This window comes from Artemia sp. Qi Xiang Cuo, chromosome 3 (genome assembly GCF_049724085.1).
Source record: "Artemia sp. Qi Xiang Cuo chromosome 3, ASM4972408v1, whole genome shotgun sequence".
Taxonomy (NCBI): domain Eukaryota; kingdom Metazoa; phylum Arthropoda; class Branchiopoda; order Anostraca; family Artemiidae; genus Artemia; species Artemia sp. Qi Xiang Cuo.
This window is the reverse complement of record NC_142796.1, coordinates 70,109,120-70,128,639: the sequence shown is the minus strand read 5'-3', so window position 1 is coordinate 70,128,639 and position 19,520 is coordinate 70,109,120. Positions and strand designations below refer to the sequence as shown.

At 31.8% G+C, this 19,520-nt stretch overlaps 1 protein-coding gene across 1 annotated transcript in view; it reads right to left on the bottom strand.

The window, feature by feature from the left end:
* The window catches only part of LOC148954476 (uncharacterized), a 641,124-nt gene that overhangs the window by 38,686 nt on the left and 582,918 nt on the right, over positions 1–19,520 (bottom strand). The window contains exons 10-11 of the mRNA XM_089086283.1: positions 13,180–13,353; positions 5,592–5,787 (exon numbers count right to left, since the gene is read on the bottom strand). Coding sequence (XP_088942409.1) covers positions 5,592–5,787; positions 13,180–13,353 — 370 coding nt within the window. The remainder of the gene's footprint in view (positions 1–5,591; positions 5,788–13,179; positions 13,354–19,520) is intronic.

The window sequence follows — 19,520 nt, the reverse complement described above, 5'->3', positions numbered from 1 at the left end:
GCTAAGACTCAGCTAAAACTTAAAACTCTTAACTAAAACTTAACCAAACTATAACTTTAAGTAAAACTCTAAGCTATGACTCTAAGCTAAAAATCTAAATTCTTAACTTTAACTAAAATAAAACTTAACTCAAGAAAAAACTATAAACTAAGACTATAAGATAAAACTATAAACTCTTATATAAAACTAAATTAAACTATAACTATAAATATAACTAATATAAGAATCAAATATAAAAAATCTAAACTCTTTACTCAACCTAAACTAAGCTAGAGCTAAGATTGAAAATCTAAGTCTAAGCTAAAACTCTAAACTAAACTAAAACTTCAACAAAAAACTCTAAACTATGACTCTAAGCTAAAAACTCTATACTCTTAGCTAAAACTAAGCTAAACTAGAACTCTAATAAAAACTCTGAGATAGTACTCTAAGCTAAAACTCTAAACTCTTAAATAAAACTAAACTAAACTAAAACTCTAAGCTATGTCTCTAGGGTAAAACACCAGACTCTTAACTAGAACTCTAACAAAAACTTTAAGCTGAGACTCTAAGCTAAAACTCTAAACTCTTAAGTAAAACTAAACTAAACTAAAACTCTAAGCTAAGTCTCTAAGGTAAAACTCCAAACTCTTAACTATAACTAAACTAAACTAGAGCTCTAGCAAAAACTCTAAGCTAAGACTCTAAGCTAAAACTCTTAACTAAAACTAAACCAAACTAGAACTCTAACAAAAACTCTAAGCTAAGACTCTAAGCTAAAACTCTAAACTCTTAACTAAAACTAAACTAAACTAGAACTCTAATTAAAACTCTACGTCTAAGCTAAAACTCTAAACTAAACTAGAACTTCAACAAAAAACTCTAAACTAAGACTCTAAGCTAAAAACTCTAAACTCTTAACTAAAACTAAACTAAACTAGAACTCTAATAAAACTCTAAGATAAGAATCTAAGATAAAACTCTAAACTCTTAAGTAAAACTAAACTAAACTAAAACTCGAGGCTAAATCTCTAAAGTAAAACATTAAACTCTTAACTATAGCTATACTAAACTAGAACTCTAACAAATACTCTAAGCTACGACTCTAAGCTAAAAACTCGAGATTCTTAACTAAAACTAAACTAAACTAAAACTCTAAGCTAAGTCTCGAAGGTAAAACTCCAAACAGCTTAACTATATCTAAACTAAACTAGAACTCTAACAAAAACTCTAAGCTAAGACTCTAAGATAAAACTCTAAACTCTTAACTATTACTAAACTAAACTTCAACTCTAACAAAAACTCTAATCTAAGACTCTAAGCTAAAACTCTAAACTATTAACTAAAACTAAACTAAACTAGAAATTCAACAAAAACTCTAATCTAAGAATATAATCTAAAAAATCTAAAATATTAAATAAAACTAAAATAAAATAGAAATCTAACAAAAACTCTAAGCTAAGACTCAGCTAAAACTCAAAACTCTTAACTAAAACTTGACCAAACTATAACTTTAAGTAAAACTCTAAGCTATGACTCTAAGCTAAAAATCTAAATTCTTAACTGTAACTAAACTAAAATTTAACTCTAACAAAAACTCTAAACTAAGACTCTAAGCTAAAACTCTAAACTCCTAGCTAAAACTAAATTAAACTAGAACTCTAAATAAAACTAAGCAAAGACTCTAAGCTAAAAACTCTAAACTCTTAACTAAAACTAAACGAAACTATAGCTCTGATTGAAACTCTAAGTCTAAGCTAAAACTCTAAACTAAACTAGAACTTCAACAAAAAACTCTAAACTAAGACTCTAAGCTAAAAACTCTAAACTCTTAACTAAAACTAAACTAAACTAGAACTCTAATAAAAACTCTGAGATAAGACTCTAAGCTAAAACTCTAAACTCTTAAGTAAAACTAAACTAAACTAAAACTCTAAGCTATGTCTCTAGGGTAAAACACCAGACTCTTAACTATAACTAAACTAAACTAGAACTCTAACGAAAACTCTAAGCTGAGACTCTAAGCTAAAACTCTAAACTCTTAAGTAAAACTAAACTAAACTAAAACTCTAATAAAATTCTATAAGTTAAAACTCAAAAATAATAAATGTACCTAAAATAAACTAGAGATCTAGCAAAAACTATAAGATAAGACTCTAAACTAAAACTCTAAACTCTTGACTGAAACTAAAACAAACAAGAACTCTAACAAAAACTCTTAGCTAAGACTCTAAGCTAAAACTCTAAACTCTTAACTAAAACTAAACTAAACTAGAACTCTAATTAAAACTCTAAGTCTAAGCTAAAACTTAAACTAAACTAGAACTTCAACAAAAAACTCTAAACTAAGACTCTAAGCTAAAAATTTTAAACTCTTAACTAAAACTAAACTAAACTAGAACTCTAATAAAAACTCTAAGATAAGACTCTAAGCTAAAACTCTAAACTCTTAACTAAAACTAAACTAAACTAAAACTCTAAGCTAAGTCTCTATGGTAAAACACTAAACTCTTAACTATAACTAAATTAAAGTAGAACTCTAACGAAAACTCTAAGCTAAGACTCTAAGCTAAAACTCTAAAATCTTGACTATTACTAATATAAACTAGAACTCTAACAAAAACTATAAGCTAAGACTCTAAGCTAAAACTCTAAACTCTTAACTAGAAGTAAACTAAACTAGAACTCTAACAGAAACTCTAAGCTAAGACTCTAAGCTAAAAACTCGAGAATCTTAACTAAAAATAAAATAAACTAGAACTCTAACACAAACTATAAGCTAAGACTCTAAGCTAAAATTCTAAACTCTTAACTAAAACTAAACTGAACTAGAGCTCTAGCTAAAACTCTAAGCTATGAATCTAAGGTAAAACTCTAAACTCTTAACTATAACTTTACTAAACTATAACTTTAACTAAAACTCTAAGCTATGATTATAAGCTAAAACTCTAAATACTTATATATAACTAAACTACACTAGAACTCTAACTAAAACTCTAAGCTAAGACCCTAAGTTAAAACCCTAAACTCTTAACTAAAACTGAACTAGAACTCTAACAAAAACTCCAAGCTAAAACTCTAAACTCCTAGATATTACTAAACTAAACTAGAACTCTAACACAAACTATAAGCTAAGACTCTAATATAAAACTCTAAACTCTTAACTAGAACTAAACTAAACTAGAACTCTAACAGAAACTCTAAGCTAAGACTCTAAGCTAAAAACTCGAGACTCTTAACTATAACTAAACTAAACTAGAACTCTAACACAAACTATAAGCTAAGACTCTAAGCTAAAACTCTAAACTCTTAACTAAAACTAAACTGAACTAGAACTCTAACTAAAACTCTAAGCTATGACTCTAAGGTAAAACTCTAAACTCTTAACTATAACTTTACTAAACTAGAACTTTAACTAGAACTCTAAGCTATAACTCTAAGCTAAAACTCTAAATTCTTAGCTATAACTAAACTAAACTAGAACTCTAACTAAAACTCTAAGCTAAGACTCTAAGGTAAAACTCTAAACTCTTAACTAAAACTAAACTAGAACTCTAACAACAACTCTAAGGTAAGACTCTAAGCTAAAACTCGAAACTCTTAACTAAAACTTAACTAAACTTCAACTCTAACTATAACTCTAAGCTAAGACTATATGGTAAAACTCGAAAATATTAAATAAAACTTAACTAAACTTTAACTCTAACTAAAACTCTAATATAATAATATAATCTAAAACTCTAAACTCTTAACTAAAACTAAACTAAACTATAAATCTAAAAAAAACTGTAAGCTAAGACTCTAGGATAAAAAACTCTAAACTCTTAGCTAAAACTAAACTAAACGAAAACTAAGCTAAGACTCTATGCTAAAACTCTAAACTCTTAACTATTACTAAACTAAACTTCAACTTTAACAAAAACTCTAAGCTAAGACTCTAAGCTATTTGGCCAGGGGCTTCCTTCGGGGTCGGGGTAGGGGGATCGGGGCCCTTTGGGGTTGGGGTATAGGACATCACACCACTGTTTAAATAGAACTTGTGTATTATAACGACCACACTCAAAACCTCTTCTAAAACATCTTCTATAATCATCTTTTATAATATCTCTAACTGTTTCGCCGAAATAATTCCCTAAAATGTTTAAAACGGTTTCGCCCAAATAATCCCCTAAAAGTAATTTCTGCGTGTTCCTATTGTTTTGGCATCCCTGCGCTGTCACATTTGAAATTTATAGGAAACCCTTTTCCCGCGTTAATCTCTTCATCTCATAAATGTTCCTAGCTACACTGTTAAGGTTTCGTTAGAATATCAATTTATCTCTCCGACTTAAAGATCAGTGAAGCCGTATTTAAAAATAGAATTTTTATCTCTTTAGACTCCCGCATAATTCCAAGATAACAAGTGATGTCATTTCTAATTCCTGACACTAAAGATCAATGAAGCCCTATTTAAAAATAGAATATTCATTTTTCTCTCTGACCTAAAGAACGTTTATCCCTCAGACCTAAGATCAAAGAAGCCATACTTGTTTCTTTATTCCCCTTTTCGTAAATCAATAATTCCCCTAGCGATTATGTAAATCAAGTTCTCAGGTTAGGTTAGCCTAAAGATCAAAGAAGCCTTGTTTGTTTCTCAATTCCCCCTTCGTGAACCAATAATTCCCCCGCCGATTATGTAAATCAAGTTCTCAGGTTAGGTTAGTCTAAAGATCAATGAAGCCATGTTTGTTTCTTAATTCCCCTTCGTGAATCAATAATTTTCCCGCCGATTATGTAAATCAATTTCTCAGGTTAGGTTAGCCAAACAACAATGAAGCCATGTTTGTTTCTTAATTCCCCTTTCGTGAATCAATACATTTCCCTAGCGATTATGTAAATCAATTTCTCAGGTTAGGCTAACCAAACAACAAAGAAGCCATGTTTGTTTCTTAATTCTCCTTTCGTAAATCAATACATTCCCCTAGCGATTATGCAATCAATTTCTCAGAAATCCATCTCCCCGAGGGACTCTATGCCGAACAACAAAGAAGCCATGTTTGTTTCTTAATTCCCCTTTCGTAAATCAATACATTCCCCTAGCGATTATGTAAATCAAGTTCTCGTTAATTCACTTCCCCCTCGAGTACTAGTTCAATACATTGCCCCTAACCTGATAAATTTATTTACATAATCGGCGGGGGACTGTATTGATTCACGAAGGGGGAATTGCACATAGAAACAACAAATAAATTGACCTTGGAAAAAGAGGTTATTGACCGATTACGCAATCTTTCTCCCTAGGGACTCTATGCCCATATATGGTGTACTAACACGAGATACATTCTTTTGATAACCGAATTTTGTACTGTTCGGACCTTTATAATCGCAGAATTGAACTTGATTTAGAGAAACTAATCATTGACATAGAAGGGGGATTGTGCCAAGCTACATTAGCCTCTGTCATTTTGGAGCTGCAATGAGTTGTCAGAAGTAGTACTAGTATGATTACTTTAAAATCCCTGAAAAAAAAAAAATTGTAATGCTTCTTTAAGACTTATCATAGTAGAAAACCCCTAATTTTTCGCCTTATTCAACTTGTAATCACGTGTCAGTCTGTGGAAAACAAAACTTACAATTAGTTGCTTCAAAAGTTTCGTTACTAGTTCATAATCATAAGCGGTTAAACACTTGAAATTGGCTCTGTTGATAAGAGATTCGGGATCAAAGTTTGGACAATTATACTCATCAATGGATGAGGCTTCGTTAGCTAATATGCCAATACATCGACCATGGAACCATTCCTGACATTTATCACAGCAAATGTAAAACCTAAAATGAGAAAAAATTGTTTTCTATGATTTGAGAAATAAATAGCTTAAGTTAATCAGTTTTCATACACTTGTACAACTGAGTGACCAAGTTGCTAAATTTACAAACTCCTTTTAAAAGGATAAAGTGACACTGAATTTCATGTCCAGGAAAGGGATCAAATGAAGCTTCTAAATAATTGCTAAGATCACACTGGCTATGCATGACAAAATAAAAAAAAACAAAAAAAACAAGGTTATTTTCAGCCACTGAAAAAATTACAGGAAATATTCTCGTTTTATCTTCTTGACAATTTTCTTCATGAAGCATCTCTTTACTCAAGATAAAGACATTTTTCTTGTATAAAAAAAATTAAGTTTTTGCATAGGCTGATGAACATACAGACATGATAACACGCATTTCTGTAAAATTTCGAAAGCAATAGTACTGATCTCAAGAGTATCAATTCCAAACACACCTCTAATACACTAGGTTCTTTTTTTTTTATTTTTTAGACTCTAAACTCTATACTCTGTCTTTCCCTGCTACCCCATATGGGCTTAGGTTTGTTATTAAATAAAAAAAACAAGTTTTTTAAACTGAAAGTAAGGAGCGACATTAAAACTTAAAACGAACAGAAATTATTCCGTATATGAAAGCGGCTGTCCCCTCCTCAACGCCTCGCTCTTTACGCTGATTTTTTTTTTATTGTTTTAAAAAATAAAGTTGTGATACAGAGTCAAACTTTAGCGTAAACAGCGAGGCGTTGAGGAGGGGACATCCCCTTTCATATACGGAATAATTTCTGTTCGTCTTAAGTTTTAATGTAGCTCCTTACTTTCAGTCTAAAAAATTTGTTTTTTTTTATTTAATTTTTGATCATTTTTTAGTTAATGCAGCTTTTATTTTGGCTCACCGTCATTGAATAAGTAAACAAAATTTGCATCAAAATTTTACTTTTGTTTTTCTAAATTGATGTCTCTAAATTTGTTTATGACGTAATTTACAAATTAACTTACGTAACTAACTTCTATATTCGTATATTTTTCTTCTGGTAAAACATACAAAGTTGCAGATTTTTGCAGATATGAGCTTGAAACCTATGTAATAGGGTTTTCTGATACGCTGAATCTGACGGTGTGATTTTCATTAAAATTCTTTCACTTGTAGGGATGTTTCCCCCCTCTTTCAAAAAATCGGGTAAATTTTCTCAGGCTCGTAGCCTTTGATGAGTAATACTAAACTTAATAAAATTTATATATTTAGAATCAGCATTATAAACACATTCTTTTGATACATTTATTGACATCAAAATTCCGTTTTAAAAGTTTGGATTACTATTGAGCCGTATCGCTTGTTTTTTTATTGTTTTTTTTTATTACGTCTATGTTATTACGTACATGAGGGGGTTCTCACCTAAGTCAATACAATACTCTTTACGTTAAAAGTTAAAAAAAAAATTTGATTCACAACCCCCTAAATAAAAAAGGCCGTTTAACTAGAATATATAGCTCTTTTGAAAGCACTAAAAAAAAACTGTAGTGCAAAGAGCGAGGTATTGACTTGGGGGAGAACCCCCTCACATACGTTATAATTTCTGTTCGTTTTAAGTTCTAATATTCCTTCTTACATTTCAGTTGAAAAAAACTTCTTCTTTTTTTTATTTAATTTCTGATCGTTTTTTAAATAATGCTTGGAAATCCGGCGCCCCCTTCATAGAAATGTCCCTTACCCCAAAGAAACATCCTCCACGGAAATATTCTCCAGACTAACCCCCTCCTCTAGCCCCCCCTCCAGAACAAATCCTTCCTGAAAATGGTTTTATAGTTCCCAATAACCATTAAATAATGCTGGCAAGTCCGGCGCCCCCTTCATGGCAATTTCCCTTCCCCATGAAAACTTCCTTCATGAACAGATCCTCCAACATAACCACCGACCCACCCTTCCCTCCCACTACCAGAAAAAAACCTCCTGAAAACTTCTGTATACTTCCCAATAACCAATACTATATGTTAACATTGGGTAAAGTTCATAAATATTAGCCCTCTCTCTGGGAACTTCGGGAGATTAAGTCATCTTAAAAGACATATTTATCATATTTTTGACCATGCTGAACAAAGTAGCTATCTCACAATTTTGATTGGGTGACTTTGGTAAAAAATAAGCGTGGGAGGGGGCCTAGTTGCCCTCAAATTTATTTTGTCTCTTAAAATGGGAACCATGGATTTTAATGTTTGTTCGAAAGAAACCTCTTACAATTTTCTAGGACTACTGTTTTAAGACAATCAACCCTGGGGAAAAAAACAAACAAACAAACAAACAAATAAACACACATACGTAATGTTTCTTCCGGCAAAAAATGTGAAATTCCACATTTTTGCAGATAGGAGCTTTAAAACTCTACCGTAGGGTTCTCTGATACTCTGAATCTGATTGTCGGCATTTCATTAAGGTCCTATAACTTTTAGAGGGTTTATCCCCCTTATTTCGAAAATCAGGCAAATTTTCTCAGGCGCGTAACTTTTGATGGGTAGCACTAAACTTGATGAAAAATATATATTTTAAATCAGCATTGAAATTTGATTCTTTTGATATATCTATTGGTATCAAAAACCCGTTTTCTAGAGTTTCGGTTACCATTGAGCCGGGTCGCTCCTTACTTACAGTTCGTTACCACGAACTGTTTGAAAATACAAATAATTTGTCAGTACTGGTAACCATAGAAACGAAAAAGCCTAACAAATTCGGTATATTCGCTATCTTGTTTTGTCATTCAATTCCACAGTTTATTTGGGCGTAGAGGTACTTCTTTGAATTTGACTATTTAACATTTGTTCATCTATTTTTCTTGTAAACTAATGTCTAGAATAAATGAACAACAGACAAAAACCAACCTAAAAGTTCAAAATCTTGACTTATAACAGCTAAACCTTGGAAAAAAGAATAGACCTTTTCATAGACCTGAAAAATATTTCAGGCCATTCAATTTGTCCCAAGAAGATGGACCCATTCAGATATACATTTGATGAATGTGGGGAGTCCCACTATGTGTATGCTCGCTTCTTGTCTTTTAGGAAGGAATTTGTCTTCTTGTTTTTAGGAAGAAGAAAATGAAATCTATTTTAAAATGTGCCTTCACGAGTTCTCTCTTTTGTCTGTTTTATTGGCTCCGTCACTTTCGCTTCTTAATGGGCCGTAAGTGACATTAATCACAGGCTAAAGTCTGAATGTGATTAAAAAAAAAACTAGATCTTTTTTAACAGAAAGTAAGCAGCAACATTAAAACTTAAAAATAACAGAAATTATTCCGTATATAAAAGGGCTGTCCCCTCCTCAACGCCTCCCTCTTTACGATAAATTTTGACTTTTTGTCACAACTCTACTTTTTAAAACAAACAAAACTAACGTAAAGAGCGAGAAATTGAGAAGGGGACAGCCCCTTTGATGATAGCTGTCCCCTCCTCAACGCCTCCCTCTTAACGATAAATTTTGACTTTTTGTCACAACTCTACTTTTTAAAAAAAACAAAACTAGCTTAAAGAGCGAGAACTTGAGGAGGGGAGAGCCCCATTGATGAGGGCTGTCCCCTCCTCAACGCCTCCCTCTTTACGCTAAAGTTTGACTTTTTGTCACAACTCTACTTTTTAAAACAAACAAAACTAGCGTAAAGAGGGAGGAGTTGAGGAGGGGACAGCCCCTTTGATGAGGGCTGTCCCCTCCTCAACGCCTCCCTCTTTACGCAAAAGTTTGACTTTTTGTCACAACTCTACTTTTTAAAACAAACAAAACTAGCGTAAAGAGCGAGAAATTGAGGAGGGGACAGTCCCTTTGATATACCAAATAATTTATGTTTGTTTTAAGTTTTAATGTCGCTCCTTACTTTCAGTAAAAAAAACTTGATTTTTTAAAAAATTTGATTTCTGAACGTTTTTTAACTAATGCAGGTTCGAATTTGGCTCACCGTACATGGAAAATTAAAACAAAATTTGTATATTGATTTTGGCGGATTTATTCCGGATATGAAGGGTAGCACCCTCCTCAATGCCTTGCTCTTTACGCTAAAGCTGTTAGAACTTTTAAAAAAGCTTCCTATTTTAATTAAACGGCCACCCTGTTTCAATTTTTGTCAACAGTCAAACTTTAGCGTAAAGAATAAAGTATTAAGAAGGGGGAATCCCTTCATATATGGAATAATTTCTAATCGTTTTTCAAATAATGCCGGTAAATCTGGCTCAGCCTTTTTGAAATATACCCCTCCCCCTCACGGGAAACTCCTCCGTGGAAATTCCATCCAACGTAAAGTGTACCCCTCCCCCCCCCCCCCCCTGCGTCAACTTTCCTCCAGACAGTCTCATTCTCGCTAAGAATCTCCCGTTCCTGTAAAATTGCTTTTTGATCGGACCATTTTGGGGAAAAATGGGCTTGGGAGGAGGCCCAGTTGCCCTCCAATCTTTTTGGTCACTTAAAAAAGACAATAGAAGTTTCAATTTCCGTTCAAACGAGCCATCTTCCGATATTCTAGGATCATTGGATCAATGCTACTACCTCTGAAAAAAAAAAAAAACGGATCTGTGATCTTTCTTCTGGCAAAAAAAAACAAAATTCCACATTTTCAGAGATAGGAGCCTGAAACTTCTCTAGTAGGATTCTCTGATATGCTGAATCTGGATGTGTGATTTTCATTAGTATTCTATAACTTTTAGGAGGTGTTTCCCCTTTTATCGAAAATAAAACAAATTTTCAGACTCCTAAACTTTAAATGGTAAGACTAAACTTAATGAAATTGATACATTTGAAATGAGCATGAAAATCCGACTTTTTTGATAAATCTAACGAAGCGTAAACTTAAAGTCGTGAATAATTATATTTATCAGGCGCTTATTAAAAATCAACATTATTCATTGAAAATTAAAAATCCATTCGCAATATCCAAACTCCTCCGGAAAGAGCTCAAAGTAGGCACAGAAATACAGAGAGAAAGCGGATGGGAATCTTGCATTATAATTTCCTGAATTTTTACACCGAATGAACATATAAAATTTTGATATATTTAAAGGCCTAATTTCTATTAGAAATTTGGTAAATTTTTACCAAATCATATTATTGAGTAACAAATAAAGTGAATATACTATTCTATGCCTTTTTTTATGCTGATTACAAATATAATAATCATTTTTGTCGGAAATGAGATTTAGCCTCCCCCCCTCTAACCTAACCTAACCCCCACCCCCAAATGTGCAAACATATATCCTGAATTGACATATATTGAGGGGGGGACTAAAATTTATTTTAGAGGGGGGGCTAAAATTCAAAGGCATCGAATGGTATATTCACTTTATTTGTAAGTCAATAATATGATTTGGTAAAAATTTACCAAATATTTATGGATTTTTGACTTCATACTTTGGATTATCATTCCTGCAACCTAAAAAATGACATTGCATAATGGGGCTATTTAGGGACATTTCATATGCACATTGTATATTATCCATAGGCAAGCGGACACCTAAGGAAGGTCCAAGTTAACCCCCATCCCCAAAATATAAAATAACATGAAAATGCTAACTTTTGAAGTATTTAAAGATTTCTGACAGATTTTTTTTCCACACTCGGCCCCCCGCTCGCCCCCACAACATATATTATTGATGCGACCCTAAACACATCAATTACTATTGCAAGTCTTGATGCTAACATCAAAAGCATATGAAGCTAAGAAGAAACGCAGTATATCAAACTTCAAAACAATACACTGTCTTTACCAATTGCAATTTAATTCCACCTAAATTTGACGTGTACTTGAAATTCAACAACCCAGCAAATCTGGAAACTCAATTACATGAAATAGAGTAATTACTTTAATTTTCGGCATCAGATAAATACAAAAAAAAAATCTACCCTTCAAAGAAACGGTCCAAAACCTGGGGTTTGCGTTTAAAAATGAGAGAGAGCTTTTCAAATATTTCAGTGGCGTAAAGGGATTTTGTTTTCATAGATATTTACGAAAAACCCATTGCTTTTTCTGCATAATTACTAAAAAGAGAAAATTGGCATTTCAGAGATAGCATATAAAACAAACCGAAAGTAAAAACTCGACATTCAGCCAGGAGCAGTAAAGAGTTTATCTTCAAAAAAAAAAAAAGTCCTGTATTACCCATAAAATCCAACACATTCTAGCCTAGATTAAAATTTTCGAACAACTGAATAGCTTTAAATTCCCATTGAAATTTGGAACATTACTGTTTCAGAATTTGAGAGAAACAATTGAGAAACTCAAATAATTATTTTTGCCTAATCGACAAATTTTGTTCCATAGCTTGACACAAATGTAGATAGCATTCATCTGTGTCAAGGCAAGAACTAAAACATCTAAAACTGGCTGAGTACATGTAAAATGTTTGCGCCAAATTTTATCACTAAGCATTAAAATAAACAAATAAATACCCGCTTTAAATAGATCTTATTTCGTTTCGATTTTATGTTGGTGTCACACCGGCTATGCTTTCACTCAAAATTGCACAATTTTGTTCATTGTGCCAGATTTCATCGAATTATGCTCCAGATTCATGTGTCACAACGTTTCAAAGTCTGTGTTGAAACATTAAAGTTGAAAATTGTATTCGTTTCAAAACACGAAAAATTTCACAGATTTTTATGTGATAACAGAATTTTCAGAAAAAATTTATTTTTGATATACTAGAAGCTACTTTATTAACTAAAACCAAAAACTAATAATTTCAACTCCTCCTGTAGAGCGGAAGCGTTGATATATCAAATTTTGAGAGGAGGGGGCAATTGACTTTTAACGACTGGCTGGTTATATTTACTGATACGGGTAACATTGCTGTTAAATTACTTCATTTTTTGTTTTTCTTACCGACAGAGACTGATCTTCTCTCATTGATCTAACGTCATAAATTTTCATCAGTCTATTTGCCTAATAGAAGAAGATTTGAGTCAGTTTACCAGGCAGAGTTCCAGCTTACACTTACAAAGGCATTCATGGAAGAAATGTTTTATATCTCCTTAATTTGTATTTATTTAAGCCCATAGATCATTAAAATATTGTAAGTAACAACCCTAACAATTTTTTATAGATAACACAGTCAATTCTCGTTTACTCCTCACATAAAACACTTTAATTAACATACGTTATTGTCCTTATTAATGTCGTAACAATTAAGTCATGAATTATTCATCTTATTTACACTGGCGTCAATTCACAAAAATGTAGGGGGAGGGGAAAAAATGTATTTTTCAATATCTATGCATTGAAAAATTTATTTTTCAATTTTTTTTCTTATTTTTAGTATGCTAACAGCTTCAAACATTTGCGAAGAAAATGGACAATATAACACAAGAGAATAAACTAAAACAAAAGGAAGAAGAAAAATAAAGGAGAGAATTAACACTTACTGAGACTCATCATAAGGCTGTCTACATATGCAATAGACCTCTTCTTGTTTTTGGTCTCCTCTTTTTTTACACACTTCACAAATGAATTCAGTCATCTTTTTGCTCATTTTCTTGGTAATACCAACACATTCACCATGAAACCAATTATTACAAACGTCACATCCAACGTAAAATCTATAATAAATGGTATATAGAGAGAGAAGGGTAAGGAGAGAGAAGGGGGAGGGAGAGAGAGGGAGAGAGAGAGAGAGAGAGAGAGAAAGAGAGAGAGAGAGAGAGAGAGAGAGAGAGAGAGAGAGAGAGAGAGAGAGAGAGAGAGAGAGAGAGAGAAATTGCCCCAACTTCCAGTATAATCAAGGAACCCTATTCTCTCAGCATATAGATATAAAATATTTCAAACAACATTTTAAACTTTTAAATAATAAAAATTCAACAGGCAATTCAAATTAGCTGATTTTCAATCACAACACTGAGAAATATATTCTGTTATTGCAAAGAAACTTATAGCAATATTTATCAGTGCCTGCTTAAAATATTTAATTAAAAAACGAGAGCCTAAAAGTAAGTAAGCAATGCCAATTACTGGATTAGCCAATCGATTGTATTTGACATCTGTGAATAATTGATATTCAAGCAGTTTCAAACGGAAATATTGCTAACTAATGTATATAATCCCAATTGATATTAAAGTAGTTCCAAATAAATATATCTTCTTCTCTCCTTTAAGGAACTGCTGAAAAAGTAAAGGAGGCTGCTAATTAACTTCAAATTAACAACTTAATATATATATATATATATATATATATATATATATATATATATATATATATATATATATATATATATATATATATATATATATATATATATATATATATATATATATATATATGTATATATATATATATATATATATATATATATATATATATATATATATATATATATATATATATATATATATATATATATATATATATATATATATATAAATTTCAAAGCGTAAACATCTTTGTGAATTGCTTGAACTTGATTCTTTGAAGTTGCAAATATTAATTTTGATTTCGAAGGCATGACTGAACAGAAGATTATTATAACAGAGATCGATGCTTGATGGAATAAGGGTCGGGACAATTGTCAGAAAAGCAGCGAGTTTTTTCACCATCGGAGGCTCTTTTAACAGCTAAACAGCTATTACATGGTGAGTTTGCGATCAGTTCTAGACTAATCAAATGTGAAAAGGACGATGATAATGGTTTATATTTATGTAAACGGTTTGCTACAGCGACTAAAGAGAAACGAATCATGCCAATATTTGTAATTTATTCGTCGAGTGACATACCTGTTATTGGTGATGCGGTTGCTGCTTCTGCGCTCTCGCAAGTGAATAAACTCAATCGAAAAATTCACAAGCTTATCCAGGCAAAGGCGAATAAACAGAAAGTATCTGGCTTTACTAGCCGCTACGCACCTCGAAATCAACTCCAGCATAACGCAAAACTCCTCACTTATGCTGTAATCTTGAAGAGCTGTCCCAACCTGTCTTCGTCAGAACAGAGGAAGAAATTTATAGACCTTCTATGTCCGGCTGCTTCGAAAGATATAGAACAGCTAAAACTTTCAGATAACGAATGTAGAGCTGTCGTACGAAGTAAAAATACTGCCAATTCTATCGCTGAAAGTGTGAAACAGTCCCAGCAAAATATAGCTGCGTCAGTGAAGTCTCCAGCTTTCATTGAAAACCGTTAAAAGTGTTCCGCCAGAAATAGATGAGTCCGAGCTCAAGACACGCATTTCTAACTGCTCTAAAGTAGTTCAATGTGGCAGATCTAGGGCATTTAAATTTTATTTTGAATATCAACTTCATTTGCAGACATTCCTGAGTGAATCTAACAAAATTGGCTACGAAAGACTGCCTGCTCAACAGTTCATTTTCATGCCGAAAAAGGATTTTAATTGTCACCAAGGTGGTCACAAAGCAGCGGAGCGTAAAAAAGTGACTTTCTGTTCAAGATGCGGTTCTTGTGAGCATTAAAATGCATGAGTTGGAATATTTCAGTAGTGTTTCGTCGTGGTTTACCATGTCACAGTTATATTCTCTTGATTTTCCAAAGTTCATTTTGAATTTCTTTCGTGAAATGCAAGAGTTAGAATATTTCAGTACTGTTTTGTCGTGGTTTACCTTGTCACAGTTACATTCTCTTGATTTTTCAAAGTTCATTTTGGATTTTTACATTTTCTTGATTTTACAAAGTTCATTTTGAATTTCTTTCATTGAAATGCAAGACTTGGATTATTTCAGTACTGTTTTGTCGTGGTTTACCTTATCAGAGTTACATTCTCTTGATTTTTCCAAGTTCATTTTGAATTTTTTTCGTTGAAATGCAAGAGTTGGAATATTTTAGTAGTGTTTTGTTGTGCTTTACCTTGTCACAGTTACGTTCTCTTGATTTTTCAAAGTTCATTTTGGATTTATTTCGTTGAAATGCAAGAGTTGGAATATTTCAGTAGTGTCTTGTTGTGCTTTACCTTGTCACAGTTACATTCTCTTGATTTTTCAAAGTTCATTTTGGATTTCTTTCGTTGAAATGCAAGAGTTGGAATATTTCAGTAGTGTCTTGTTGTGCTATACCTTTTAACAGTTACATTCTCTTGATTTTTCAAAGTTCATTTTGGATTTCTTTCGTTGAAATGCAAGAGTTGGAATATTTCAGTAGTGTTTTGTCGTGGTTTACCATCTCACAGTTACATTCTCTTGATATTTCAAAGTTCATTTTGAATTTCTTTCATGAAATGCAAGAGTTGGAATATTTCAGTAGTATTTTATCGTGGTTTACCTTGTCACAGTTACATTCTCTTGATTTTTCAAAATTCATTTTGAATTTCTTTCATTGAAATGCAAGAGTTGGAATACTTCAATATTGTTTTGTCATGGTTTACGTTGTCACAGTTACATTCTTTTGATTTTTCAAAGTTCACTTTTGATTTCTTTCGTTGAAATGCAAGAGTTGTAATATTTAACTAGAGTTTTGTTATGGTTTACCTTGTCACAGTTACCTTCTCTTGATTTTTCAAAGTTCATTTTTGGATTTCTTTCGTTGAAGTGCAAGAGTTGGAATATTTCAGTAGTGTTTTTTTATGGTTTACTTTGTCAAAGTTACATTCTCTTGATTTTTCAAAGTTCATTTTGGATTTCTTTCCTTGAAATGCAAGAGTTGGAATATTTCAGTAATGTTTGGTCATGGTTTACCTTGTCACAGTTACATTCTCTTGATTTTTCAAAGTTCATTTTGGATTTTTACATTCTCTTGATTTTTCAAAGTTCATTTTGAATTTCTTTCTTGAAATGCAAGAGTTGGAATATTTCAGTAGTGTTTTGTCTTGGTTTTCATTGTCACAGTTACATTCTTTTGATTTTTCAAAGTTCATTTTGACTTTCTTTCGTGAAATGCAAGAGTTGGAATATTTCAATAGTGTTTTGTCGTGGTTTACCTTGTAAAAGTTGCATTCTCTTGATTTTTCAAAGTTTATTTTGGATTTCTTTCGTTGAAATGCAAGAGTTGGAATATTTAAGTAGTGTTTTGTCATGGTTTACCTTGTCAAAGTTAAATTCTCTTGATTTTTCAAAGTTCATTTTGGATTTTTACATTCTCTTGATTTTTCAAAGTTCATTTTTAATTTCTTTCGTGACTTGCAAGAGTTGGAATGTTTCTGTTTTATCGTGGTTTACCTTATCACAGTTATATTCTCTTGACTTTTCAAAGTTCATTTTGGATTTCTTTCCTTAAAATGCAAGAGTTGGAATATTTCAGTGGTGTTTTATCGTGGTTTACCTTGTCACAGTTACATTCTCTTAATTTTTTTCAAAGTTCATTTTGGATTTTTACATTCTCTTGATTTTTCAAAGTTCATTTTGAATTTCTTTCGTTGAAATGCAAGAGTTGGAATATTTCAGTAGTGTCTCGTTGTGCTTTACCTTGTCACAGTTACATTCTCTTGATTTTTCAAAGTTCATTTTGAAATTCTTTCGTGAAATGCAGGAGTTGGTATATTTCAGTAGTGTCTTGTTGTGCTTTACCTTGTCACAGTTACATTCTCTTGATTTTTCAAAGTTCATTTTGAATTTCTTTCGTGAAATGCAAGAGTTGGAATATTTCAGTAGTGTTTTATCGTTGTTTTTCTTTTCACAGTTACATTCTCTTGATCTTTCAAAGTTCATTTTGGATTTCTTTCCTTGAAATGCAAGAGTTGGAATATTTCAGTAGTGTTTTGTCGTGGTTTACCTTGTCACAGTAGCATTTCTTGATTTTTCAAAGTTCATTTTTGGATTTTTTTCGTTAAAATACAAGAGTTGGAATATTTCAGTAGTTTTTTATTATGGTTTACCTTGTCACAGTTACATTCTCTTGATTTTTCAAAGTTCAGTTTTGGATTTCTTTCGTTGAAATGCAAGAGTTGGAATAATTCAGTAGTGTTTTGTTATGGTTTACCTTGTCATAGTTACATTCTCTTGATTATTCAAAGCTCATTTTGGATTTCTTTCCTTGAAATGCAAGAGTTGGAATATTTCAGTAATGTTTTGTCATGGTTTACCTTGTCACAGTTACATTCTCTTGATTTTTCAAAGTTCATTTTTGGATTTTTTTTGTTGAAATGCAAGAGTTGGAACATTTCAGTAGTGTTTTGTTATGATTTACCATGTCACAATTACATTATCTTGATTTTTCATAGTCCATTTTGAATTTATTTCGTGAAATGAAAGAGTTTGAATATTTCAAACGTGTTTTATAGTGGTTTACCTTTTCATAGCCACATTCTCTTCATTTTTCAATGCTCATTTTGAAGATCTTTCATTGAAATGCAAGAGTTAGAATATTTCAGTAGTGTTCTGTCGTGGTTTACCTTGTCACAGTTACATTCTCTTGATTTTTCAAAGTTCATTTTGGATTTTTACATTCTCTTGATTTTTCAAAGATCATTTTGAATTTCTTTCGTGACATGCAAGAGTTGGAAGATTTCAAAAGCGTTTTATCGTGGTTTACCTTGTCACAGTTACATTCTCTTGATTTTTCAAAGTTCATTTTGGATTTCTTTCCTTGAAATGCAAGAGTTGGAATATTTCAGTGGTGTTTGTCGTGGTTTACCTTGTCAAAGTTACATTCTCTTGATTTTTTTAAAAGTTCATTTTGGATTTTTACATTCTCTTGATTTTTCAAAGTTCATTTTGAATTTCTTTCGTTTAAATGCAAGAGTTGGAATATTTCAGTAATGTGTTGTTGTGCTTTACCTTGTCACAGTTAGATTCTCTTGATTTTTCAAAGTTCATTTTGAATTTCTTTCGTTGAAATGCAAGAGTTGGAATATTTCAGTAGTGTCTTGTTGTGCTTTACCTTGTCACAGTTACATTCTCTTGATTTTTCAAAGTTCATTTTGAAATTCTTTCGTGAAATGCAAGAGTTGGAATATTTCAGTAGTGTCTTGTTGTGCTTTACCATGTCTCAGTTACATTCTCTTGATTTTTCAAAGTTCATTTTGAATTTCTTTCGTTAAATGCAAGAGTTGGAATATTTCAGTAGTGTTTTATCGTGGTTTTTCTTTTCACTGTTACATTTTCTTGATCTTTCAAAGTTCATTTTGGATTTCTTTCCTTGAAATACAAGAGTTTGAATATTTCAGTAGTGTTTTGTCATGGTTTACCTTGTCACAGTTACATTCTCTTGATTTTTCAAAGTTCATTTTTGGATTTTTTTTGTTGAAATGCAAGAGTTGGAACATTTCGGTAGTGTTTTGTTATGATTTACCTTGTCAAAGTTACATTCTCTTGATTTTTCAAAGTTCATTTTGGATTTCTTTCCTTGAAATGCAAGAGTTGGAACATTTCAGTAATGTTTTGTCATGGTTTACCTTGTCACAGTTACATCCTCTTGCTTTTTCAAAATTCATTTTGGATTTTTACATTCTCTTGATTTTTCAAAGTTCATTTTGAATTTCTTTCGTGAAATGCAAGAGTTGGAATATTTCAGTAGTGTTTTGTCGTGGTTTACCATGTCACAGTTACATTTTCTTGATTTTCAAAGTTTATTTTGAATTTCTTTCGTGAAATGCAAGAGTTGGAATATTTCAATAGTGTTTATCGTGGTTTACCTTGTCACAGTTACATTCTCTTGATTTTTCAAAGTTCATTTTGGATTTCTTTCCTTGAAATGCAAGAGCTGGAATACTTCAGTAGTGTTTTGTCGTGGTTTACCTTGTCACAGTTACATTCTCTTGATTTTTCAAAGTTCATTTTGGATTTTTACATTCTCTTGATTTTTCAAAGTTCATTTTGAATTTCTTTCGTG